The sequence below is a fragment of the Chamaea fasciata genome, unplaced genomic scaffold (assembly GCF_029207755.1).
Source record: "Chamaea fasciata isolate MVZ Bird 193981 ecotype frontalis unplaced genomic scaffold, bChaFas1.0.hap1 SCAF_10, whole genome shotgun sequence".
Lineage (NCBI taxonomy): Eukaryota > Metazoa > Chordata > Aves > Passeriformes > Sylviidae > Chamaea > Chamaea fasciata.
The window spans coordinates 15268617-15288313 of record NW_027094095.1 but is presented as its reverse complement, the minus strand read 5'-3'; the positions used below and the strand labels follow the sequence as shown (position 1 = coordinate 15288313).

The window sequence follows — 19697 nt, the reverse complement described above, 5'->3', positions numbered from 1 at the left end:
GACAGTGTCCACATTCCATGCCTTGGTGGTTGGAGGGTTTTGCCTATATATTTTATTATATGATGATGCCGTTAACGCTGACCGTCTCTGGTAAGGCATGTTACATACATGTTGTGGTTACACAATAAAATAACATAATTGAGAAGAAAAAACATAATCCTGCAGTGTGCAAAGTACCGAATAATTGTTTCATTTTCCATTAAAATATGTACTTGTGATGTATTCATTTTTATGCTTGTACTGTTTGAAAATTTGATAGCTGTTGTGTCAGTATTAATATCTTAGTTCAGTGTGTCTCTGTGAAGTGGAATAGATAAAATACAAGCAATTGATTTGAAATAGCATATTAAATTACTAAAGAATAAACTGTAACTATAAGTCAATATGACTGAAACTCTGCTACTTACAGTAATCATTTTAAAGTGAAATTGAAAAGCTGTAGCAGATCTGGATAGTGTATATCTGAAAGTTCTCCATTGAACCCTGGGAAGGGTTTGGGTTCAGTGAAGAGACAATGTGGTATTACTGTCAGGTAATGCCTGAAAATAGATACAGTAGATCATAACAAAGACTGGAGCATTGGTTAGCTCCAGGGAAGCATCAGTGTTGTGTGTGACTTTTTGATGGTCTAGGACTTCTCATAAAACTTTCCCTTTTTTTCTGTATGTACTAGAGACTAACACAGATGATGTAGAAATTGTTTTTGTGGTGGTGAGAATCACACGGTAGAAAATGTGGAGGTGGTAGAGATCAGATAAGGAGAGGGAGTAGATGTACATAAACGGACTAAGTTGTGGCTTCATAGGAGAACAGGGTCCTTCCTATGACTGTTCACAGTCATTACAGTTTTTCAAGTTCAGTGTTTGATTAGCATTTTATGACTGTCTGCAAAGAAGTTTGAAGAAAGTCATTCGTATGGACTTCTGTTTGTTTTATCTGCCCATGCATGTTCATGTGCAATTCATTTGCCACACATACCTCCTTAGCAATCACCATTTGCTTATTCAAGTCACTCCCTGTTTGTCACTCGGGCTGTTGCTTGCATCAAAACTCGCCTGCAAACATCAGGGCTCATTAATTCCATTGCACCTTCCATTCAAGGAGATAGGTCGGGAAATCTGGAAGATTTTAGACTAAATTTTAAGTTCTCCATTTATTGAGAATAATTTGGGACTCTAACATGGACTCTTCTTGAAGGGACGTGACAGATGGGCAATGCAGCCATAAATATCATTGCAGTGTTGGTTTAGAAAGCCTAGAGAAGGTTTGATGCAAAGTGACCCTTCTCTGGGGAAAAAAGGTGGGAAGCAAACCATTCCCTGTCCCATCCAGTTAAGTCATGTCTACCATTATCAAGGAACCAATTTCATATACTCAGTCCTTTGCATGTTCTCTGGACAATATGAAGATTCTTGAGTGCAGGTGGTGATGTGCTGAAGTGTGTTGGGACCCCTTAGAAGTTTAGTTATGATGCTGCTGCTGCAGCTGGGAGCTGTAACATGAGGGCTCTATGTAAAGAGTTTCTGCTGAAGTTACGAGAACTTACCTGTCTATACTCTATGTCTAAACCTAAAGAAGCACTCAGCCCACAACATATGAAGCTCATGAAATCAAGTTTTGAAGCCATGGAAAAATGTTTCCATTTCAAGCTGTATTTAAAAGAACCTCTATGGCCAATCTTAAGAGATGGAGTGAATTACAGACTCTCCTAGTAATGACTTTTCTTCACCTAACAGCAGAATTCTGGTTTTGCGAGTCCTGTTATCCTGTAAACTACCCTCTCACTGAGGGGAACGGTTAGTTTTAGACACTAAGAAAGCTTTACAATTTAGTGATCAGATTGTAATAATACAGGAAATCTCTACCACTGCTCCATTCCAATTGGATTAAGAAAAAAATAGTTAAGTAATAGTGTTTTACTGTGTTCTGGCTGAGGCAGACTTTGTATTGCAGTTGGCTGTAAGCACAGTTAGGTTCCTTTTTTCTGGAAAGGTTTACAACAAGGATTGCTTTCACAGCTTGTCTTGAGCAGTCTGCATTTTATGGATCTGTTGACCTGTCACTTGAAGCTCAATTCATATTTAAATGAAACATAAAAAGCATAGCTAGATTAGTTGCCAACTTAATTAAAAAAATAAGTTGTAATCCTTATGCCAAGGAAAAAAGACCTGCTTACCAAACTCCTCAAAGTTAGGAATGCACAGAGGACAGTGAAGGGAAGAACTGTTGCTTGCTGTAATGTGGAGGCTTCCCTTTCTTGAGCTGTATTCTTGAGTTTGGGTTTCTTGAACATTCTAGAGGAGCTGAAAGTTGTGTGTGTGCTACTATGCTACTAAGATCTTTGCCTGCTGAATGTTTGGCACCCAAATGAAAGGGATAGAAGGTGTGGAAACTACTCTGAAGCGCATTTCTGCTCAAAAGTTCTTTGGCTCCAGAGAACTGGCAAATAATTCCTTTCCTGTGTCCTTCTACTCTGTTTATTCCTATAAACATCCATCTGATTATGAATATGAAAAGCACCAGCTGAGCAAGATATTTTTGTCATCCCTACCAAAGTTTTAGCACTGGCAGAAAACAAAAATGGAGACACAGTGTCAGTTAAAAGGCTAAGAGACAGCGACTGGGCTGTTCTCTTTTATCCTCAGTTTCCTAAGAAGCCAGCTCAGAGTACTTGCTGGGTTTCAGTTCAAATCTCTAGCAAGGCTCTTGGGGCAAGCAGGAGTTGATCCTGATTAGGGTAGTTAGTAGGTGTCTTGTATCTGGGTGGAAAAGGAATCCACTTTTATGATTAGAACCCTTCTTAAGTCGGTTGCATAATGTCTTACTGATGAGCCAAGTAATGTGTCCTGTTGGGCATTGTGTTCAAGATGTGTATGTCCTTTGCAAATTAGGCTGTAACTATGTATTTCTGGTATGTTTACAGGGGTGACCCTTCAATTGTGAAGCTGAATATTGCTATTACCACAGGCTACCTCATTTCTGGTAATTATGCGACTTGTATATAAAATGCATGACCTGTTTATTTATATTGAGTCACTATACCCATATGTTTATCCTGAGCCACTGTGGTGAAGATGTGATATGTGCATACAATACAGTTTCTACTGCGGCTTTTAAAATTGCTAACGATTTGTGGGTTGTGGTGAAATTACAGGATCTTGCTAGCAGATGTGAATATCTCCCCAAGCGCTGAGGAAATGCCAGTGTGTGGCTTTGTGATAGTTTGATGTGCAACCACCAGCTCCAGCTCAGTTTTGTCCTTTGGCCAATTGAGGAGGTGTTAGAGCAGTGCCCTTCACTCCCTTCACAGTGCCTACAACTCATAGCTCTTCTATCATGTTTCTCCCTGTGACCTCAGAATGCTGGCAGAAGAATTTTAGTTACCCTCAATACAAGCTAAGGCAAATGATGCCATAGGATCCTGCCTGCCCATCTTTTAGTCTCACTTTAAGACAAAATTCAGTCACGTATAAAACATGGAAATTTTAATTATTTACTTTGTATGTTACTTATTCCTACATATGTTTTTTGTTCTTAATTTTGCTGTCAACTAAAATTGGCATGGGAATTTTGTTACAGAATGCTTTGAAGCTTTCTTTTATGTTTTGTGGGGATAATAATGGCTTATCAAAGCAAAAACTTGTTGTCTTGGGCTATTTTCAGTGAAAACTTGTCATGTTAGAATGAAGTCTCTGGTCAGAGACTGGGCCACAGACTTGGTTATCTCATACTATATGTCTCAACCCAGTGGAAGTGATAATTTGGTGATCAGCCTGCTCAGTTAAACTGTTCATTACATTAAGTATCTAGGTTTTTTCATAGCTTCAGCTGTCATGTTTAAATTAATCAGTATCTATTTTTGAATAATTATACATTAAACTTTGATTATGAATTAATGAATGCCTTTGAACAGACATCTCAACCTGACCACTCATTCTCTCTCACTTCCCTATATAGTTGATGTTTAATTATTAATATGAAGTGGGCGGCTGTGTCAGATGATGGAAGGCCCTGCCTGAGGATAGCTAATGTAAAAGAGATAAAGGCACACACTGCACTTAAGAAAGGAATAGGGGTAAAGTCTTTGATTTTGAACATTGGTCAATAATATTCCAGTCCAAAGTGCTAATTTGCAGAAAGAAGGGACAGAAATTGCTTGTTCCAGTACAGAGAACAAAATCTTCTGAATTCTCAGACCATCATGGGAGAAGGAAGATTTGTTGTTGTTGTTGTTTTTGGTTTTTTTTTATGTCAGAGCTTTCTTTTTAACACTAACTTGGGTCTGCTATGTCACTTTTGCAGTAATTAGAAAATTGGGATTTAATAAAACAAATATGCTTCTTATTCCAAATGCCTCTTACAAAATATTTTTGGTAAACAGTTCCAAAATTGCTAATATACTTTACTTTTTCATTCAGAGGTTCTCCATATAGATCCCTGCATTTTTTGTTGCATGCATTTGTATGTTTGCTATGCCCCCTGGAGACCTACCTTTTTTTTAAAAGTCATTTGTTCCAGATTTTTGGGGTCATAAGTGTGAAGTTACTATGAGATTCAGGATCCACCTTTTCTCTCCAAAATACTTTGGCTAAAGTTATTGTGTCTGTATTTTCATTGATGTGGAAAGTAATCATGCTTTGACTGAAGTAAAGTCTTTAGGATAAAGATGTTCTCTTCAGAGATCATTAATTCAGGGGGTTTCTACTGATGCCATATCTTGGTATATCTCTAAAACTTAGAGAAACTATTCTGAGGTCAATGATTGTATAATAAATAGTTCTTTATAGTAATTTCTGTTCTCTTGTAGATCTGTTGCTTATTATTTACTACTGGAAGGCAATTGGTGACAAATTTTTTGTAATACATCACTTGGCAGCTCTGTATGCTTATTATTTTGTACTGGTAAGTGCTGTATTTTCATGTGACATAAGCAGATGAGATTAAAGAAACAGCTTTTATAGACCTCAATGTTGAAAAAAATTTTCCCTGGTTAATGAAAGGTGTACTTATACTTTGAATCATTTTTTAAAAATGTTTTTATCAGTTATTTGTGCTAAGTGCATGCCTTTTCAGTGTTACACTCCAACAAAAATGTGTAACTTTGTTGAGCTTAAAAACTTTTCTCAGTTTTTGCTGTAAAGAGATTTTGACAGAAGGGCTTTTCATATGATTATAGAACAGGGTTTTAAATAAAACCACAAACTTGAATATTTAGTTGGAAACTTAGAAGGAAATGGTTTCAAGTGGTTATGTTCTGCTTCTGTCTCCCAGGTAACAAGTGACAGGACCAGGGGAAATGGCCACAAGCTGTGCCAGGGGAGGTTTAGTTTGGACAGGAAGAACTTCTTCACTGAAAGGGTGGTCAGGGAAGTGGTGGAATCACCATCCCTGGAAGTTTGAAAGACATGTAGATGTGGCATTTGGGGATATGGTTTAGTGATGAACACAGGGCACAGTTAATGATTTTAACTCGATCTTGAAGGTCTTTTCCAACTCTAATGATATTTTCCCTGCCCACTGTGTGAATCCCAGGTTTAGAATATTAAAAGTGTTGAGATGCCAGATTACTGTCAGATTTCTCATGTAAAGGTGTAAAGGGGCTGAAGTACACTGACAAGTAAATACTCTGTTTCTGGTTGAAGATAATTAAATTTACTAATATTATCATGGATTAAAATGAATTAGAGCTGAATATTAGATAAATAAAAATACCACTACCAAGGCTAATCCCCCATTACAGAAGATTCATTAGTTGTTTCTGGAGGAAACAGAAAGCATACTATTAGTGTTAACTTCTTTAAAGGCATTTATTACTATGTGGATAGAGCTCTGCCTGTGGATAACTGTGTTGCTCTCAGTCTGTTGTCTTCAGAGAAAGTTACCCCTGAGTATGTTGTTTCCAAATTGCCTTTTGAGGATAGGAAAGAATTTGGTTGAACACAGAGATTTTCTGTTTAGTGTAGTGCAAACTGACACGAAAAGCTCGAAGTAGTTGGTATTTGCTTGCTTGGTGGGGGAAAGAGGAATCATGACACACACTCCATAGGTTGCTCGGGAAACTAAAGGAAATTAGAAAACCCCAATCTTTTTATCTCTGCATCTGCAAACTGCTGCTTTCCCAGCAATTGTGTGAGCGGATTCTGTTTCCGGCATAACTAATTGATAAGGCAGATCAAAGGCTGTGCTGTGTCACTGGAGGAAGGAGCTCAGCCGGAGGGGGTGTGGTGTGGCTGTGCCCCGCGGAGGAGCCGTGCCCGGTGTCGGAGCCGCGGGCACGGCAGGGACCTGGCAGAGCTGCAGGCCAGGGCTGCCCCTGCCTCTGCAGGAGGGAAGAAAGGGCTTCATGTGCCCTTCCCTGCTCTCAAGTGACAGCTCAGAATTCGTCTGTGCTTTGGCAAAATGTGTTCCTAAAACAATGCAGGGACGTTTTTCTTCAGCATACGGTGTTTCTGTTTGGGCTTGTTTAAACGTTGAAAAATCAGAAAATACTTATAATTCTTTCAGACAGTAATGCTGTCATGATAATTACTAATCTATGACTATTTGTGTGAATCTTCTCTAGTTAGCTTTTCATGGCCACTTAACTGTAGGTCTTAAAAAGATTTATTTGAAGTAAGAAGTTACTAATTGGAAATACATGAAGGACAATTGCAGTTTTTGTGATAAAATTTGCTTTGAAAGTTCAAGAAAGGTGGCCACAGCAGGCAAACTCAGTTTGATTAAAGAAGTTGAGATGATGTATCATTCTGTGTATACTTAAAGCCTCAAATGACAAATTCACATCTACCTTGTTGATTTTTGTGTGTCTGTTTTGTTTTGCTAACCAGAGCAAGGGTCTGCTGGCTTATTTTGGAAACTTCCGTCTCCTTGCAGAGTTCTCCACTCCTTTTGTCAATCAGCGGTAAGTGGTTAGGGAGGTTTTCCACAGTTCTTTTAAAATTTAATTTGCGTTACTATTTCCATCGCTTAGGAAATCTTTTTATAGTTGTCAAATGTCTGCTGAGAGGGAGTTTACATATATTGAACTAAGGATTACTATATGAAAGTCTTTTTTGCTATGAAAACCTTTTACTGCTATAGCTGCAACAGTAAAACTAATATATTCATCCCAAGTTCCTTTTTAGATTAGACCAGGCTTTGTATAAAATGCCAGCTTTTTTATTAAAATTCCAAACAAAAAATTCACAAATAAAGTATTCTTTATTAACTTTTGTATATTCATTTAATTTTTATAATAAAGCCATCTTCAATATGGGTGTTTTTTCTTGGTATCATGGATGAGGAATAATAGAAATATATATTCTTTGTTTGATTTAAAAAGTAGTTCTGCAAGTTATTTTGAGCACTTAACTATATCTGAAATGGTTAAACTTCACACCAGTGATTAGAGAAGAAAGGGGCAGAAGCTTCTCCTGCAGAGCTCAGATTCAGAGCCTGCCCTGGCTGCTGCTTCAAGTGTTTTTACTTGATTTGCTGCTGTATCAGAAAAGCAGGCTGATGATGCCACATACTGCAGCAAGGGGAAATCTGTCATTGGAGTTTCCTGGTGCTGTGGGTAGCGTGGCCTCTCTCCTTACTCTGTAGCCACCAGGACACAGCTGGGGGTAGGGATTTTCCCCAGAAAGACTTCACCTCAGGTAAGGGGCTTTGGTACAGAGCAGGGCTGCAGCCTTCTCTTCCTCCAATTTTTTGCAAGGTAGGATGAGAACTTTCAGAGGATCAGATGCCTTTTTCTTAACCATGCTTTTTGGGGTGTATTTCTACTTTACTGCTTCGACATGTGTGGTATCTGTTTTCCAGATGTCTGGGAGAAAAAGGATAAGGCAAATAGAAACTGTATTCCTCCTGCAGACAGGCTATTGCCCATTACTGCATTGTGACTGTAATCTCCGAAGTGTTTTATGACACTGTAGCATTCCTCAGAGCTTTTAGGAATAAAAAAGACTCTGCTGTGGTCCCTTTAGAACATCAGTTTGATAAACTCGAACTTGCAGGTGGACAGACTGGAATAATGGAGTTCTCCAGAGGCTCCTCTCCGCTGCCCCAGTGCAGCTGAGTGGGAGATAATCAGTCTGCTATAGTCTGTGCTCTGTGTGCACAGCGAAACTAAAGATTAAATAAACACTTCTTCAAACTTAATGAAGAAAAAATGGTTTATATTGATATTCATGTCCCAGTGAATGGCTGTTGTCCGAGCTTCTACCAAGATAGGATGTTATCTTGGGTTCTGGTGGGTTCATACACTGATGCTTACCTTTCAGACTGTGGCATTAGAAAGAATTGTGGTACATCTGGCTATTAAAAGTAATTTGTGTTATACTTTTAAAATGCCTGTGGTGAGATTATGGGTCTTTGAATACTGACATTTAGCACTCTCTCAGAAAAGCAGAAATTGCTGCAGGAGATAATAAAGTCCTTTGCACTAAGTGATGTCATCTCATTAGTGCATGATTTTTTTCCATTAAATTTGAAGTGAATCAGACCCTTAAGAGAGTAAGTAGCGGGTAATGATAACGACTTTCATTATGTTTCTTGTTTGCATTCTTAGTCGACCAAAAGAGCTCTTATTAAAATATAAAAAGATATTCTAATCTTAGAACTGTCTGTGTATTTCCTGTCTTTGTTGTTAGGGATCTCTAATTGGAGGTTGTCTCCATGCCAAGCATTTAGATCTTTTAATGTTAGTATCAGCATTTATGTAATTAATTCTGAACTTTAGTGGATAAAATTGTAATGGTAACTGTTATTTACAGACCTTTTTTTTTTTTTTTTTTTTTTTTTTTTTTTAATTTGCTGGGAAGGGGAAGCTGCTAAACAGACATCCAGTTACCTATACTGGCATGTTGTAGTATGTTTGAAAACCACTTTTTATATTACTTTTTGATTCTGTATTGTATCTGTCATTGAAAGTAAAGGCTTTGATTGCAAATCTAACCAAACATATGAGGTCTTTCTCTTCATCATGTCAGTAAGTGTTTCTGTGGTGAGGCATCCTGCTTCCGGGCTGGACTGCCACCTCGAGTGCCTGGACTTTAATTGTCCTAGTTGCATGCTTAATGAATTTCTAGAATATGTCTGTTAGAGCTGTATGTCTGGAAAATCTTTTTAGTGTATTTATAATTACCTAGATTGTAATCTGTAGGTAATTAAATTAAAACCTACTCTTAAAACCAGGTTTAGAACTGTTTTTTGTTAAATCATTTTAGCTTTGTATCTTATTAGAGAAAAACTGATTATTTCATTCTCTTTCCCATCCCCCATTATGAATACAGTGATTTATGTTATTTTGCTCTGGTCCTGCCTGCCATCGCTGCACAAATTTTACTTGTTTATTCTGGTTTAAGTGTGAATGACAAAGGATTAGAGGAGTTTGTTGTTCCATTTTCAACCCTCAGGTTCTGTGTGCTAGGCAATAGATAAGTTATGCCTGTCTAGTATATCTAGGAATAAATATGCAAGAATTTTTTTTTAAAGACTGTTTATGACACAGCAGTAGATGGAGAGGCAGTTTTTAGATTTCTCTTTTTCACTGAATAATGTTCCAAGTTGTGACGTGATCAAGAGTTCACAATGTCTGGTTCTGAAAATGTTCCGGTTTTGGGCTGAACAGGAGGAGTCAGAAAATCCCAGTTACAAGAAATGAGAGCTCTATCTGGACTACCAAATCCAAATGCAATTTTATAGTTGCTTTCAGTAAGACAAAGAATTTTAGCTGCTGTTGGTATAAACTATAATAGCAAGTAATAAATATGCCTTCATGATTTTAAAAGTTAGCTTCATTATTGTATATTACACAATAATCACTGAAATGCATGTGGGTTGTCAACTAGTTCACAGTTCATATCAGGATTTTCTATGTGTTATTCTGCAATATACTGGATATCATACACTGCTTAAGTGGTGGGGGAAAAGGGCAGCCGAGCAGAAGGATTTGTAACTAAGCCAAGACAAAGTGCAATAACTTAGAAATCATAAAGCAATTAGAAGCAATTAATACATGATGAATGAAAAATAAACATGAAGTAAAATAATTTTTAATGAGATGGCTTCAAGTCTGCCTGGTATTTGTGAACACTTCTTTTGCAGGTGGTTTTTTGAAGTACTGGGATATCCCAAATCTTCAATAGCCAACATCATCAATGGTGTGCTGATGACAGTTGTGTTCTTCGTGGTGAGGATTGCCGTCATGCCTGTATATTACAGCCATGTAATTTCTTCATTTGGAACAGAAGGTTTCCAGAGATTAGGATTTGCAGCCCAGAGCGCCTGGATTATCTCAAGTGTTGTCTTGGATATTATGAACGTGATGTGGATGGTCAAAATTGCAAAAGGATGCTACAAGGTCGTTTGTCTTATTGGACAGGAGGAAGCGAAAACTCATAGAAATGGAAAATCTGCCTAGAAATCATACATAAAATGAAATTTCTGCTATGAAAATAATTTGGGTTCACTGAAACAGTGCACATTTCTGCCATGGAATGCTCCTATTACGGAAACAAGGTATTACCTCTGTACTGACCTTACTCTTTCCCTAGCCACACTGCCTGCACGCCCAGGGCCACGCTTTGCGGATCCTGTCCAGTGAGGAATAAAAGCAAAAGCTCACACAGATGAGTTCCACATGCCTGTTCTAAGCAGTTGCAAGCATCAGAAATTTGAAAGGAGCAGACTGGTTACTTGCTTATTGTCCACCAGTGTGTTCAAAGTGTTTCTCTCAGGTTTCTTGGATTAAAATGTTTTATAAATCCAGTGAATACTGACATATCTTTTTTTTTAGAAAATGAAAAATTCCCCAAACTCCTGATATGGTGCAATTTTCCAGGCACGTTTCTATGTTTTCTTCTAGGAATAACAATCAAGATTTAATTCTTGACAACTTTTTAATTTTTGCAAGAAAAGCTGAAAATTTGGCTTTGATTCTATGAAGTCTTTTACTGCTTTTTGTTCTGCCTTATATGAATGCAAACATTTTGGGAAATTTATGAAATAATTTTATCTAAAATGCTGTATTATAAGACCACATGATATCTTAAAAGCTGTTAAAATTCTCACTTTGATGGGGAGGATTCCCATTTCCTGTGCTAGGTTACATGCAATAGTACATCTTCTAATATCCCCATGCAGCTTTTTTTGTAAGTTAATATGAAAATGGTAGATTATGTGTGGAAATGGCATAGTTCTTACTGAAGTGCTTTTTCCTCTGCTGCTACTACCTTTGAGACGTGCTGCAGTTCTTCTCAGAGTATTTTTAACCATTGGCTGTTTGGATTGAAAGTTTAATTGCAAAGATATAAAAATCTTCTGTATATGTGATGTGTAACTTTAAGTAATACTTTTTTCTTTTATGACATTTAATACGAAGAGTTAAGGTTTTTTTGTCACATTTTCCTTGTTAATCAAGTCAGAAATCTGAGGTGTGACTAAGAACACTCTTGAATTAATTGTGCCAAACTCCTCTAAAGCTGTATGGTAAATCTGTAGAAGGAACAGTTGAACTCTGTAGACACAATTTTTTTTTTTGTTTTAAACCACACATTTGTCAATAGATACTCAGTTATTTTGTGAACTTGAAGACTTGGAGGTCATAAGAGAGGAATCTCACCATCTAGGAATAGTCCTAAATCTCATCTGTAATACAATTTGAGGAAATTCTGAGTTGTTTTATTTAAAAATATTTTGAGAGCTATATTTATGTGTAAATTTGTTTTGTTTTGTTTCTTTTAACCGGAATTGTGACTGATTAGCTTCTTTTTTTTTTCCTTGATGTAGGTGGGCTAAAAGTGTCCACCTTCACTGAGACATCAGTGCACATCCCAATTATTGTAGCAATCTGCTAAAGCAATTTATTTTTAAACTTAGAGGTAGCATATTTAGCCCGTGCTGGGTGATTAGTCCTGTTCCCTCTGCCAAAGCTGGGTGACATGAGCTCTCCCCTCCACAGTCAGAGGTGTGAGTGCCCTGTGCTGTCCTCCCTGGTGAGGGACTCTGCCATTCCCCTCTTCCAGAAATTGCATGCAAGACCCAAGAGGACTGCATAGGCTGAAATGCCTTTTAACCAAGGCAGCTGCAATGATTTAGTTCCCCAGTTAAAATACTGTCAGGGACTATTGTTTGGACTTGTGTAAAAGGCACTTTTGGAAGCCTAGTTCCATTGCTCAGCTTGGCAGGCTTTTTTCCAAAAGTTTCCCAATCCTGCCTTGTTAAGGGAGATAGCAAGGATTGTTAATACTTGTGTTTTTTGGGTCCCGTGGTCGTTAATACTTCACAGGCCTACGGACAAAAGATCAGTTTATGCCTTGGGAGAGTTAGCAGTTAATCTGGTGAGCTGTACGATCTGAGTGAGCGCAGTGCCTCATTTGGGTACCAGTAAATCCACAGTCTTTGAGAGTCAATCCTTTGAGCTGCTTTGCTCAAAGCAATAGACTCTCTTTTATGCTACTTTGCAGAATCTGGTATCATTTCAAATGTGATTTCAGTGTACCTAATGCAAAATTGTAAAAAGGCTGTGTTTCTATCACCTTTATGATTTAAATGTGTATATGAAATACTCTTTTACTTTTTAAATCACTAGATCCCTTTGATTAATAGTTTTGTAAAATCTTGTTCCTTTCTAAAATTGAGTAAATTCAAACATTTTGGAGAAGTATGCTTGAAAATAGGGAAGTAGGGAGAAGGAAGTAGGGAAGTAGGAAGAAAAAATTTAGAAGACGATATGGAGCAACTCTTAGGGTGATAATTTATGAAAATTTCTGAAATTTATAATTTCTTACATTGATTTTAATATTTCAGTGTTTTAAATATTTTGTTCTCAGTGGAGGCCATTCATTAAAATGGTCTATTACTTCCACTTTTAGATAGACTTGTGTTTGATTGGGGGGGGGGAAAGAGTAAGTCAAGGTATAATAACGTTGATGTTAAAACTAGATTTAGAAACAAAAAACAATCCAAAACTGCATACTACACTTTGGCCAACAATCCAGGCTTGAAGGGCAGTGGGATAATCTTTTAGAACGGCTAATATTTTGGATTGCTGCACAAAATTAGTGTAATTAAAAATTTATTTTGCAATGCATTAGCTTTAAATTTTGTAATTTTTAAAAAAAGTTACTACAATTATGTCCTGATGCATCAGAAGAAAATTTTCTTATTAAAAAAGTTATTAAGAGCTGTGGTTTCAGCAAAGACTTTAGTAAACAGGCAGCAAAGTTGTGATGTACTAAATACAGTAGTGTATATAGGGCACTTCTAACCTGCCATTAAAAGCTTATAATACAGCAAATTAGATAGCTGTGGCACCCATTTTTAATTGCACTTTATTAATTTTAAAAATGTGGTAAAATATTGATAAAATTCAATGTTGTAAGCTTGTGTCTTTGCTTTTTTATGGAAAAAGTAAATGCATGATAAATAGTATAATAAAAAATGCTTTTGAATGTAATATCTTATTAGTGGCTTAAAATTTCTATTTTTAACAGATGCATTGTAAAAGCAGACTCTTGGCATGTCACCTGATGTCCTCTGTGAGCATATCAAATGGACGGAGTATATCTTGTATAAAATAGCATGTTTTTCCTTTCTTTTCTTTTCCATTCTTCAATACCAGGTGACATAAAATTAGCTTGCTGATCATGGGAGAGACTATTTGTACCAGTTAGGCTGTAAGTAGAAATGCAAGTTTCCATTTTTATGGCTTTAATTTTTCACCAGAAGTTGAGTAAATACCACTTTCAGAACTCTACAGGAGAATGGTGGGTCACGTGTTCTGTAACTGATTTGTGGAATCAGTACTTGCAGAGAGGAAGTACTTCAAATACTTCAAATACTCATTTTCTCAGAGTGTTTCAGTGGATTTCAGTGGACAGTCTCACACAGCAGGGATGCTGTATGGGTTATCTGTGTGAATTCTTCAGTGGTAAGAGTTACATCTCTGAAGCCTACTCTACCTCTATAAATACATGCTATCTTGAGTGAGCTCCATAATTTAATAACTTAATTGCTTAAAAAGCATAATCCATTGAATAATGAAATATATGCACAGGAAATGAGGGGAGCTGACTTAATATATAAATTCTTAACAATTCCAAATTTTGTACTAAAGTTTAGTAAAAGTTAAATTAGTTACAGTGTTTGGAAGAGAATGACTTCCATCTTTACTTAAAATATTGTGGGAGAAGATTACTCATATTGCAGAACTAACAATCTAAGGGTAAAAGCTTACACAAGTGAGCAAATGTATTCAGACAGGTTTAAAGATGAGACGAGGAGGAGACTTTAAGTACACACAGAAATCCAGATGTCTTCCTACTGCTGTGGTTGAGACAACAGCAGACTGATATGTCACAGAGGTTTAGGTGTTTGTGTCTCTGTTCACAATGGAAAATGGAATTTTATTCTTTAAAATTTTCAAGCTGTATAAAATGGAATACCAGTTGTTGATTACTGTGTGAAGAGGACTTTTTCTCATGGTCTTGTGTGTGTTTAAGCATATGTATGTACAAGCTTCCTGTAAAAGACCATTTAATAGAGAAGTTTGAAAAATCATTTTGTGATGCTTCTGCTGAGCCATTTAGAGGAAAATAAAGGGCTGCTTGACAATTACTCCAGCTTAAGGTCTGGTGAGGTGTTGGCTGCTGCTGAAAGCCATCAATAAAGCAAATAGAAAGGGACTAGAATTTTCAGATGAAAAAGTGCAAGTGTAGAAGACTTAGAAAAGTATTGCAAGCCCCTTATATATCTTTACTAGCCTGGTGTACAGCAGCATTATCTGGCCACAAGGAGCTCCACAAGGGAAAGTTTGTTCCTGGTCAAATTCCTCTGTCTATTGAATACAGGTAGAAAAAGAACAGTACTTCATTGCTGATATCCTGATTGATGGCAGTCAGATGGAAGTAGTGATAATATTTATGAACTTTTAACATCCATCCAAACCTGGATAAAATCTGTATTAGACAGGTGAAGTTCTTAGGATTTTCTGAAAGCAACTTGAAAGTTGTTTTTATGGCAGAGAAGATGAAATATGTGCTGTCTGTGTTGTTTAGAGATCTGGGTTATAGCATCAAGTCATACTTTTAGATGGTAACACTTGGTGATGTTTCTTATCCATTAAAAATTCCTACTAGCTACCTCCTTTGAAAGTCTTGTTCTATTTATAATAACCAAGCACTTTATATCTCAGTAAAGAATGGAAGGTAGCTATGAAGAATAAATTGTATTGTTTGGTACAAGAAATATTTTGGCAAAATTTCTTCTGAGAACGGTTTCATTGTGTGATGTCCTGCACTGAGAGGGCGTCAGTTTAATATGAAGTATATACATTTTTAACCTAGTCGTAAGTAAAAGAAGTGTCTTTAAGAGAGTGAAGAATGAAGTGATCAGCATGGCTTGGTATCAACCACATAATGATTCAGTGTGCTATTTCTAACTTCCTACTTACTGAAATTGAAAATATAAAAGCAAATAAAATATTCTGTATTGTATCTTTATTTTTAATCTATGTGTGGGATGTCAAATATTGTACTTGTCTTGTGGACAGGACATGCTTTTATGAGCCTATAAATATTTAAGTATATGAGAATTTGCACCCAAATGGAACATGTTGCATGTAAATTGTCTTCTAAGTTTTTAAATTTTGGTATTTTTAAAAATTTGCTAGGTTTGAAAGCAACATTTAAATATGAATACACTAAGCTGTAATACAGAATACAAAATTTTGAATGCAATGTGGTTTTGTTTATAGTAATCCTATTTCAGTTTCACAAGAAAAATCCATCAAATCATAGGGGGAAGGGAAGAAAAGGGCTAATTGTGAGCTCGGCTATATAATTTGCACACTTAATATACACACATCCAAATGTCCTGGATTTATTTCTAGCATGCATTTACCAAACAGTGTTTTCTTCAATACTGACAGATATCTATTTATGTAGAATAAGCACAGCTAACCTGTTATAAAATCAAGTTCGAAAACCTGTTTGGAACAAATGAGTTACAAGTTAGGCATAGGTAATGGAGCCTGTAATTCGAAAATGTTTGTATAATCTTCTATCTGAGAAGAAACTTGATGAGATTATCTAACTTATGTGCAGAGCAAGGACAAAAATTGCAGATTCTGCTAGACTGACTTCTGGTAAATCTTGACAATCTGGTTTGCAGTAAATTCTAATACTGTCACAAAATGTCAGGATCACATTACTAAATTCAACTAGTAATATGATCTGATTGAAGTAGCAATCCTTATCATGGCACAAGAACTTAAAAATGCAATATAACAATTCTGAAGATTGGAGATAAAAGTAATCCATCATAGTAAGGTGAATTATTAAGTATTATGGGTTTAAATTTACTTTTTATTATGAGAAAGAATCTGAATTATTTGTTAGCATTTCAGTGATATTGTAAAGCATTTCTGTATTTTGTTTGAACAGTTTAGGAGCTTGCATAAAATGATATTGGCTGATTTTTTTCCCCTTTGATATATGCAATAATGTCAATAAGCAATAAATTGCATGTTGTATGCAAAGTATTGGTACTTCATAATAAAGGAAAGGAAAACAGTTTCTTACTTTGTGAAGTTTTCTTTCTTAATATGATAAAAGCTCATGTATCTGTAATAGGTGCATCATGAAAGAACAGTTTGGGGGGCTTAAATTCTGAAACAACTGGCTTTTATGGTATCTTGAGATTTCGTGCTGTATCTTAAAGAAAGTGAAGATGGGTGTATGAGGTCTGAGCCCCACTGTTGCTCAGGTGGCTGGAATTCTGAATGCTGAAATTCTATGTAGGACATCACTGGGGCCAGGAATGTAACTTAAACTATAAATTTTTGTTGTGTTTTGGGGAAGAACTCTTGTATTCGATAGTATAATTATATTGCGTTGTCTTGTAATACCACGTGTGCCCGGGCATAGGCTGGACAGTTTTCTGAAGGCTCTGGGGATAAAGAGCTGCTGTTGTCAGCATACTATAAATATGATGCACTACGCAGTCCCTTACTGAATACTAAGATGGGCGTTTAAGTTCCTCAGTATGGCAGTTCCTAGGTTCTATATGTGCTGTGAACATAAGCATGGAAGCATGAATTGTGTAGTAAAGCCCACAGGTTCTTTGAACATCCTTAGAAGTTGCTGCAGTTTTATATCTTAACCACTGGCTTCCAAGCAAAGGAGTTACTCGTGTTCCTTTGTCTTTTCTTATGTGTCACGCAATGGTTAAATTGTTAGAAGAAAACACAAAGCAGTCCAGTCTTTTTCTTTTTTTTCCTCTCATCTTTTGAAGGGTATTTAGTTGCATTTGTAAATTATACACTTAAGGTACTACACTGCTAGTGTAGTAAACTACTCATTAAGTAGTTGGTTTGTTAGCAAGTGAGTGGGAGTTTCTGGGAACAGACATTCTTTGGGGTCAGATGCTATATAGGTCAGATTTCCAACTGCCTGAGGAAGGACAATGGGGCTTGGTGGGAGGCTTTCCTATTGGCACTAGGCAGCTTTTAGCACTGAATGGTGGAAAGGACTGAGCATGGCTGGGAACAAGGGGTGCCTTTCAGTGAGCCATTCTTAAAATGATGCATTCAACAAATCTTGCCTAAAGTGTGAGAAACATTATCTCTCCCTAAGATGTAGGATATAGGAAGTATTTTGTATATCCACTTCTTTGTCATACTTGGGTGTGCAGTTGCTTTTCATTTTCTCCCCAATTTTTTCAGTAATTCTTTGTGTTCTTGCTGACAACTTTTGTTTCTCTCCTCATACTGGTGTGGTAATTTTGCACTACTATTTAAAATAATAAATTCAATCTTTGCAATGGATATCTGTAATATTTTTGAAGGTGAGCTACTGTAGTATCTTTTGCTCTGCTTTTCTGGAGTTCACATGGGTAGACTGTGTGTTTCATTGAGATTGAGACCTTGGTGTTCTTTGTAAAGAAGGCTTTACATTGAGTAAAAAAGTATTTGCTACCTGGCTCATCTTACAGAGGGTGAAAACTATGATCTATACAATGACTAACAGTGCAGTTGTTGCTTCTGGTGGAGTGTGATAGCGGAAAGCAGGGAGATGGCATACTGACATCTACAGCATCATGTACTTTGAGAGGAAGGAGTAGAATCAGTTTTCCATTTGAGAAAATCACAGAGAAAATCTGTTTTACTGTAGAGTCCTGCCACTGACTTGAAATATTTAGAAGCAGATTTCAGTTGCCCTGTGGGAGGATCTTATTAACCAGCTCATTAAGTGAAGACAGGATGGTGACTTGTGGTTGTTCAGCCTTGGGAAGAGAAGGCTCTGTGGACACTCTAGAGCCCCTTCCAGTATGTAAAGGGGCTACAAGAGAGCTGGAGAGGGACTTTTTTTTACAGAGGCATGTAGTGATAGGACAAGAGGGAATGGTTTTAAACCAAAAGAGGGCAGGTTTAGATTGGATGTCATGAAGAAATTCTTCCCTGTGAGAGTGATGAGGCATTGGAACAGGTTGCCCAGAGAAGCTGTGGATGTCCCTGTCCAAGGCCAATGAGCTACCTGCTGTACGTGTCAGGAAAATTAATCCACAAACGCCAGAGGTTTATGTCCAAAAAGGAGACAGAGGAGTCCCGTAACTTTATTTGAATAAAGGGAGAGGTCATGGGGCATTCATTCCCCATGGGGTCTCTCAAAATTTTTAGGGGACAGAGCCTCCTTTTAATCCTCATTTTCTGGTCACACTTTCCCTCTCTCTTTCCCCATTGGCTGAGGTACTGGAGGGGTACAGACTTCCTGAAACACCTAAGACCCCCTTTTAATGACCCCCCACCTTCCCTGTTTTTCATTTTCTCTCTGTTCTGTTCCTCTAAATCCAGAGATTTAGTACAGTCTTGACTGAGTAGCAGTCTGTGTCAATTAGTGGAATTCCTATGGAATTTATGCTTCTCCCCATTGCTTCTTTCACCTCTCTGTATCTGGCCTTATCTACAATCAGGCCCACAGTTTGTTTGTAAAGACACCTCCTTCTCATTCCTTTCATAGGGGAAGATGTCCCTGCCGATGGCAGAGAGCTTGGAATGAGAGGATCTTTACGGTCCCTTCTAACACAAAGTGTTCTGTGTGGTTCTGTACCTGTAGCAAGTGAAGACTTAAAATGATTGTTCAGTGCTGCTTACACAGCTGTTACTGTGAGTGTAGTCTTAGACACTGCAGCAAAGCCAGATCTCTCTAAATCGGGAAATGATGGAGGCAATCAGAATATTTTCTAGGCCATATAGTAGAGATTCAATTACTGACATGATGCTAAATTTCTATCTTAAGGTTCTCAATATGCTGTGCTAGTAATTCCTGCATGCAGAAAGGGTAGAAAACAATTTCCTCTTAAGTAATCAAGACTGTAAAAGAGCAAAAATGACTGAAAGGATGAGTATTTGGTATTGCTTTATACTTGTATCCTTATTTCATGTTCACACTGAATGGCAATGTCCTTGTTAATAAGAATGATCCTACTTTGAAAAATGCCATGTAAAATTCTCTTAAAAACACTCTTGAGAGAAATATATAAAAACTTTTTAAATCCAGCTAGTTATACATTTTGAAATACTGCTACTTAGAACTGTTTCAGTGTGGTTCAGAACTTGTCTTTTTTGAAAGAAATGGGAGAAAATCTCTCATTTCTGTATGTACGTACACCCTTCTTCCACATGAATTTGGATTTTCTTCATCCCAAGATACTATAGT

At 37.0% G+C, this 19697-nt stretch overlaps 1 protein-coding gene across 4 annotated transcripts in view; it reads left to right on the top strand.

The window, feature by feature from the left end:
- The window catches only part of TLCD4 (TLC domain containing 4), a 38215-nt gene extending 21672 nt beyond the window's left edge, over positions 1–16543 (top strand). For all 4 annotated transcript variants that reach the window (XM_066192409.1, XM_066192407.1, XM_066192405.1 and 1 more), the window contains 5 exons: positions 1–90; positions 2924–2982; positions 4808–4902; positions 6828–6901; positions 10087–16543. In XM_066192409.1, the coding sequence (XP_066048506.1) occupies positions 1–90; positions 2924–2982; positions 4808–4902; positions 6828–6901; positions 10087–10402 (634 nt within the window). In that variant the 3' untranslated portion in view covers positions 10403–16543. The remainder of the gene's footprint in view (positions 91–2923; positions 2983–4807; positions 4903–6827; positions 6902–10086) is intronic.
- Positions 16544–19697: the final 3154 nt, after the last annotated feature.